This window comes from Apaloderma vittatum, unplaced genomic scaffold, assembly GCF_000703405.1.
Source record: "Apaloderma vittatum isolate BGI_N311 unplaced genomic scaffold, ASM70340v1 scaffold40473, whole genome shotgun sequence".
Classification (NCBI taxonomy): Eukaryota; Metazoa; Chordata; class Aves; order Trogoniformes; family Trogonidae; genus Apaloderma; species Apaloderma vittatum.
The window spans coordinates 1-7,580 of record NW_009709448.1 but is presented as its reverse complement, the minus strand read 5'-3'; the positions used below and the strand labels follow the sequence as shown (position 1 = coordinate 7,580).

The 7,580-nt window shown below is 53.2% G+C and overlaps 1 protein-coding gene across 1 annotated transcript; it reads right to left on the bottom strand.

Moving 5' to 3' along the window:
* Positions 1 to 1,522: 1,522 nt before the first annotated feature.
* Positions 1,523 to 7,544, bottom strand: SLC37A4 (solute carrier family 37 (glucose-6-phosphate transporter), member 4). The gene is given in 8 exon segments (XM_009866919.1): positions 1,523 to 1,903; positions 2,154 to 2,292; positions 3,024 to 3,089; positions 3,564 to 3,677; positions 3,930 to 4,015; positions 4,390 to 4,548; positions 5,828 to 6,071; positions 7,317 to 7,544. Coding segments are annotated over 8 exon segments (1,137 nt in total). The 5' UTR covers positions 7,479 to 7,544; the 3' UTR covers positions 1,523 to 1,736.
* Between the last annotated feature and the right edge of the window lie 36 nt (positions 7,545 to 7,580).

Below are 7,580 nucleotides of genomic sequence, written 5' to 3'. Positions count from 1 at the left end.
GCACGGACTCCGTTCCCCGAAGCGCGGGGCCTCTCTCCTCCCTGGCTGGCCTCTCCCGCAGCAGTGAGAGACTGCCTGTCCCCAGCACACGCTTCGTTATCTCCTGAGATACCGTTTTATGCCCTTTGTTGTAAAATTTACCTGAAACAGACTCGTTACTACTGTTTACCTCGGGCCCCAGGGGCTCATTCTGGTCTTACGCCTCTGCGGCCCTTGAGTGGAGAAAGATAAGGTGCAGGTCCGCGGCCTCACCACAGTCGATCGTTTCTTTCGTTTCGTAACTGTACATATGTATTTTTCCTGTATAGCACTAACTTATGGTTTTGCAGAGGGTTTCTGTGTAGAAGTAATAAACACTCAGCGAAGAGGCGGACGGCTCTTTGTTTTCTGCTGGCCAGGTGCCAGCAGTGCCTCAAGAGGGCGAGTGCGTTTGGTGGTTCTGCTTACGCCATTCCCCCATAAGACAACCAGAGCCTTTGTGACAGTGCTCCAGTTTTATTTCACAGAGAGTAGAAGATCATATAATTAAGTACAAAATGTAATTTGCGTCCATCAGTTTAATTAAGGCTGGCCACCTACTCTGGCAATCAAGCTGCTCAGCAAGTACCTGCATACGGGTTTTTCACGGCTTGAACTTGCCTCTCTCAGAGCCCTAAGTAGTAAATCTTTCTGGGGAAAACCAAGGATATTGGACAAAATCCTGGTCAAAAACCTGAGTCTACTTATTGCAAAGAGCGCTGGGCCTGACTGCGCAAGGCTGCTGGATGGCAGCGGTGGCTCTGCTCAAGCCAGCTCTCTGAGGTAGCTCGAGCCCGTTATCCGCCGTCACGAGAGATGTGGCTCTGGGCCGAAAACATCCTAGACCGTACTGAAAAAATACAAGCCAGTGCTAGAAACAGGGGTGCTCAGGAAACCCAGCTGCAGCTGCTGTCGCAATACCCGCCGCGGGGTCGGTTTTGCTCGCTGATTCACCGAGCGCTCGCTACACGCTGCCCTGGCAGCACCTGCCTCCCTCGCAAATCATTAACACCGTACGCAGAAATCACGCCGGGCAGGATCAGTTCAGCAGAAGGAGCTTCTCTGAACGCTTGCCCCTGAAGTGCCAAGAATTTCTTGGAAACGTGCCTATTGCTAAGTGCCGCGGAGAGCCCCCCCACAGCACACGTCCCGGAGCAAAACCCCTCCCTCCCTCCCTCCTAACAGCTGATGCCGGGGAAAGTTAAGGCTGCACTGCTCTCAAATCAGCCATGAGGCCAAACAGTCATCATCATCACTCACCGCCGTTTGCTGCTCCGGGGCCGAGAGCACGCGAGGAGCTCGTGCCTGGCTCCCTCAGCATCCCTGAACGGCAAGGCTGAGCAGACAGCCAGCGGCCAGGATGGCCAGTAAGGACAGAACTAAACGTGGCAGCACCTGAAGCCAGCCGGTTTAGAGTACTTTTAGCAGAGAAGCTTGGGCTGCGGAGCCTGCTTGCTTCACCGACAGTGCTGTGAGGAGGGAGGTACAGTAAAAAAAAAAATAATTGCAAATGTAAACTAGCTGAATTATCACATCTCGAGGGAAAAAGTGATCAGTAGCAGGAACCTTGTGCCCTCAGGCACGTGACAGTAGATGAGAAATCGAGACATTTTAATCTAGGTTGCAGCAACAGGTAAACTCACTCCTAGGCCAGTTAAACACAAACGAGGGTCATTCACGTTGGCGTGGGAGCATCCTTTCCACCGAGCAGCTTATCCTCAGTCAGCCTTCCTGGGAATCCGGCCCATCTTCGTGCGGATGTTCCGCAGCAAGAAGAAAGCCACCGTGCTCACGACACAGGTGATCTCGGCTACCCAGAAGGCTGTGGCCCAGCTGTAGTGCTTGGCGATGGTGCTGAAGGGGAGTCCAGCCAGAAAACCCCCAACTGTCAGGGAAAACAAAGAGAAAACTAGCAACGCTTGCACATCTCAAATTTCAGTGGCCAAGACGTGGCTTTGCATGTATAAAAATTCCTCAGGCCTGGCTTGAACTTCAAGTGCAAGGCAGAAACCTGTGAGGTACAGCGGGAAGCGTCCCTGAGGCTTCCTGCTCTATCATCTCTGCTCCAGAGGTGTCTTCCCATCAGGAAGACACTCGGGTTTTGTACGGTTTTCGAGGAAACAGGCAGGACTCACCGTTGGCCATGAGGGCCACTATGGCGTGGGAGGTGCCGCAGAGGTTGGCAGGGGCACTTTCGTTGGCTATAACTCCAAACAGGGCGATCGGCCCATACGAGGAGAACCCAAACACAGCTCCCAGGGTCAGGATCCACAGCTGTCAGAACAAGTCCAGATCAGAAATAGGATCAGTGCCTCTCTTCTACAGGAGAGCTGTCAACCGAGTCACTTTCAAAAATGAGCCTGAAGGCACCAGCAATAAGCTCTTCTCATTTTAGATGCAAGCAGCCGATCAGAGCATCTTTATCTGCAAGCAGCCACTATCTGATAACCTCGACGTTACTAAACAAACACAGAAACAAAACCAAAACCACCCAACAGTCTGAGCTTCAGCGCTAGCTTACACTCTAGGAAAACTACCTGGCTCAGAATTTACCACTTGCTTGTGAAAGGACAACAAAGCAAAAGTAACTTGACCACCTCAAGATTACAGCACACTTCTTGAGGTATAAACACCGTTTCCAGGTGGCCAGATGGGAAACAGAAACAAAGAGTTGGAAAACGCTTGCCAAAAAGTAAGCAGGAAGGTACCTGCAGGAGCAGAATCATTCCTCCCGACCTCCCTCGTGAGACCCCCGAACTGGCTACGTTTTACCTGAGGAACACAGGTCCTCAGAACCTTCCACAGAACTTAGAAGTTTTATAGTCAGACTTTAGAAAGTCAGTTAGTGTAATCACATTATCCTAGTTCACCCAAAACTTACAGTAATCTCTTCTCAATGCCCTGGTTCTAAGTTCCATAGTGCTAACCAACCTTCTCGGCTAGAAAAAAGGCAGATCAGCGAAAGCAGAAACAGGCAGAGGGAGAAAAAAATGCAAGGCAGAAACCTCATGTTCTTTTAGGCCTGTAAGATCAGCTAGAGGTTGCAAGGCTACAGTCCAGAAGTGATTTTCCTGAAGAAGAAAAAAAAGAAAAAAGGAGAAAAGCGGTCTCATTCACTTAGCAACCAGAAGGGGAGAGGCAAGTCACGTCTATGCTACAGCTGGTAACACGGGTTACGCGAGCCAGTAGGAGCAGTCCAAACCAGACTAAGTTCACCTGCTTCTCCGCAGAAAACACCAATGATGGTTCTTGGGGAAGGGTGGAGAAAACTCATGCTCCCTGTCAAAAGAAAAAAGGAGAAAAGCGGTCTCATTCACTTAGCAACCAGAAGGGGAGAGGCAAGTCACGTCTATGCTACAGCTGGTAACACGGGTTACGCGAGCCAGTAGGAGCAGTCCAAACCAGACTAAGTTCACCTGCTTCTCCGCAGAAAACACCAATGATGGTTCTTGGGGAAGGGTGGAGAAAACTCATGCTCCCTGTCCCCAAGCTCCTCGCCGCAAAGGAGCCTACGGCTCGTGGCCAGCTGCTCGCGCACAGATTACCTTGGGAGATTCGCCCGTGACTGTGACCCGGAAGAGGAACATGGACACGCACATCCCGGCCATCATGGCAAGCAGCAGCGTGTGCCGAGGATTCCCGTAGCTCGACAGACCCACCTGTAATGCAGGAAGGGGAGGTGAGGGTCGGGAACTGGAAGGACTCCTCCTCTGTTTTACACTCGTGGTAACACGGACGGCGTGTCAAAAGCACGCCTTTCAGCAAGACTCCTCGGTTTGGTTTAAGGACTACCGGCAGTCAGACCATGCTGAACAGGCAGCTCTCGGTGACTAACGATCCTTCCATTTTCAGCTGTGCCCTGTTTCCACTGTGTTACCTGCCCAGCACACCCTAGGGCCCAGATTACTTACTCTTGCTACCGCCCTGTCGGAAAGGTATCCGGCAGCAATGCTTCCCACCAGACCTCCGATCTCCAAGGCACTCATGTAGGAACTACCTAGGACGTAGGTGAGGCAAAGAATAGGCCGTCAGGTTTGGTCACTACAGCAAAGCTGCTGTGTGCTTCAGACTGAGCTCAGCCGCCATCAGCCCAAGCAGCTCTGCTAGACCAGGCCCTCTGTCTTGTCCTTGTGCAGGAACAGCCACCCGCCAGTCCCCGGAGGGCCCTGGCACGGAGGCACTCAGCACAGGCAGTAACTCCGCCGCCACGTTATTTCAATACCTACGCAGATCTAAGCAGACACTTAGGAGGGAGGCAAATGAATCCCTTGGAGGGAGATGCCCATGTCCGTTTCCTGTACCCAGTTGAGCTCCTGGCAATCCCTTCCAGGCTGTAGCCACAAAACTTAACAACACAGCTTTGCATCTTACCCACAAGCATGGACTGTCCCCTCTCCTGGATCAGGAAGAGCTGTCCCCAGTCAGTACAGCACGTCTTCACTCCAAAAACAACCAGGTAGCCTGACGAGAGCACCCAGAGGTACGGCGAGAGCAGCAGCTCTGTCAGAGTGCTGTTGTCGCTGGAAGAACCTGTAAGGAACATCACGATGAGCGTTACAACCACCAGAGCACAGCAACTCAACCACACCGACTCCACAGCATTACGGGCAGATCTGCAAGCAGGAGTCATGCATAAGGACATCCCTATGGAGGCAGATATTTATAGCTGCTGGTAGTGAACGGCTCTACCTCCCCCTCATCCTGGCTTTGCTGTGATTTCAGAATCGTTTCTGTCAAACTACTCCATGTTCATTAAAGATTTCTAAAGAATAATCAAAACACTACTCTCAGCAACATTCTACATTGTGGTTGCCAACCAACGCTGCACAAAGATTGCTAGAAAAATTATCTGCTTCTCAAGATTTTATACTAATGTCTTTCAGCTGTGCCTACGAGAGCCACTACACAGACCCAAAGCAAGTCGCTGACTTTCAGGTGCTACCTTGATTTCTGCATCGGTCTTCCAGGAATGGTTACAAACCGACCCTCCCCAGAAAACCCTCTGGGGAAGCTGTACGGTTTTCTTACACAAAGGGGTCGAGTCTAGCAGCACAGGCGTCACAGGGCAGTTTGGGAGATGTGCTGAGTTTCCACTGGCCTTTAAAACCCTACAGCAAACCTGTGTTGCAATTCCCCTCTGCCCATCCTGCTTTCAGAGGAGCACCGTGCTCAGTGGTTTGAGCAAACATTTACTAGAGGTTAGGACAGAAAACACCGAGCAGAGTCCACCACGAGCCCTGGCAGGGTGAGGGGAGGACTGCCCTCTGCCCACACAGAGCAGAGGAAGGTCAGGCTTAAGGAAGCACTCCCTGCTGTTGTGTTTTTCCTCTCTTCAGTACCCACCCCCCACCAGAGACAAACACTGCTCACGACCTGAGCAAACAAAGCCCCAAGAAACCAGGAGACTGAGCAGGAAAATGTTACAGAGGCAGGGAGATGGAACAGCCAGCTACGAGCATCCCAGAGACACACAGGCAGCTGCCGGCAGGGTGAGGAGCAGGAATAATTGCCCGTCAGGCTCTTCCTCCGCTCTGCTGTGACAGAGTCGGGAGCCAAAATGCTGGCCCCTTCCCGCAGCAATACCCTGGGGCTTGGTTTTACCATTTATGATTTCAACCCAGCAGCTCGACAGTTGCCAGCATAAAGCTGACGAGAACAGCCCCTCGTGCATGCCAGCCAAGTAGCGACTTCGCCAACTGGGAAGGCCAGAGGTCTCGGTACACCGAGAGAGACGGGCCCGTGGCCGCACACAAGCAGAAGGAACTGCAGCTCCTGTGGCCGCCGGCTCACAGCGATGTCTCGTGCTCACCTTTCTTCCCCTTCTTGGCTCCTTGATCAATGTTGGGCAGCCCAACATCCGACGGCTCGTTTTTAATCAGGACAAGGCAAACAAACGAGACAACCACGCAGAGGAAGCCGGAGAAGGACAAAGTCATGCGCCAGTCGTAGTTCATAGACACGAGAGCAGCGACAATGGGGCCTAAGCCCCCAGCCAAGTTCATGCTCGTAGACAGGATCGCCCACCAAGTCCCAAACTGGGAAGGCTCAAACCACTGTGCAACAACAAGAAAAAACAGCATGAGGTCTGAGATAAAAAGCGACGCAGCACCTGACAATCCTCGATTGCAGCCCGCGCTGCGATTTTTGGGCAATTCAGACGCAGGTCTAAAAAACGAGGTAAAGGGAGCGCCTGCTCCTTGCTATCCGAGTTGCACAGGAAACTCCAGACGTTACGCAAGCATTGGCCATAGGGGCCTGACAGGTGCTCGCACCGTGAGCCAGCGCGCAGTTATTTCCATTTACAGACCATGAAAACGAGATGCCGGCTGAGAGAGGGAAATTGAAGAGCATGCGGTTCCGCGTACTCGCTTGCCAGGAACAGCGTCCTCACGAAGAGGTCTGCTGGCGTGGCACCATGAAGGGACATGCAGGGAGTCAGAGGGCGACTTTAGGGCTCGCTGTTGCGTTAAGTATCGGGCATGTCGACTCCACGAGCGCCCAGAGCCAGAACCACTTGGGGGGTTGCTGTTGGCAGGAAAATGCCTGAGAGCTACACTCGCAGATGTGCCCAGAAAACACCCTCTCTGTTGTTGCTGCTATTCAAGCCCTTCCTTTCTGCACAAGCAACCGTCCTAGGCATCCTCTTCTTGCTGGCTAGATGAGGCTCAGTGCCTCAACAAAAGGGCAACGCAGTTGCTCGCCTTGCCCCTGTCCTGCAAGTCCACGCACTGCGTGGAGGTTACGTTTTTCAGGTGAGGTTCACGCACACACCTGACCTCCCACCTCCCTGCCCTAAGGCAGGACTCAATCTGTTCCATTTAGATTGTCACAAAACCCAAACACGTGAAGCTCAGAGGGTCAGCTCACACTGCTCCTCCATCTGTCACCTGGTTTTCTACCTGAGCGGCCTGCAGTCTGCAACCCCTGAGCTCCCTCAGCACACAGATGCGATTCTGCTCGTTGTCTGCTCCCGGCTGTGTTCTCCCCCCCCAGCCACACACCCGCCACAACAGCAAAGAGAGGAGCAGACCTCTGTCTTTGCGCCTAAAATACTGGACTCCAAAAAATTACGTCTCTTGCAGCAGAGAAGACCTGCAACCCAGGAGATGTTACTTACCAAATTGAGCTAGAACTTGAGGCACATGCACACTAGAGTTAAAAAACTTGTTGGCTCTTGGCTCGAATAAAGCAGAACCTCATGGATGGAAACTCACTTTGCAGGCAGGGGGACATGCAGCGGGTGGTCGCAACCTCCTTGGGTGGAAGGAGGTAGGGACAGGCGTGAGCTCCTCGCTCACCTGGCGCAGGATCTACCCGCGGGGCGGCCAGCCCAGCCCCTGGGCCAGGCCGTTGAGGAACCAGAGCCCGGCGAAGGCCGTGACGGTGGAGCTCCAGGAGAAGACCACGTTGACCAAGCCCACCATGAGGAGGCCGGAGGAGAAGAGCCAGCGGGCGCTCATCTGGTCAGAGAGGACGCCGCTGACGAACTTGCTGATGGCGTACGCCGCGGACTGGCTGCTGGTGATGAGACCTGCGGCGGGGCACAGCCGGGCGCCTCAGCC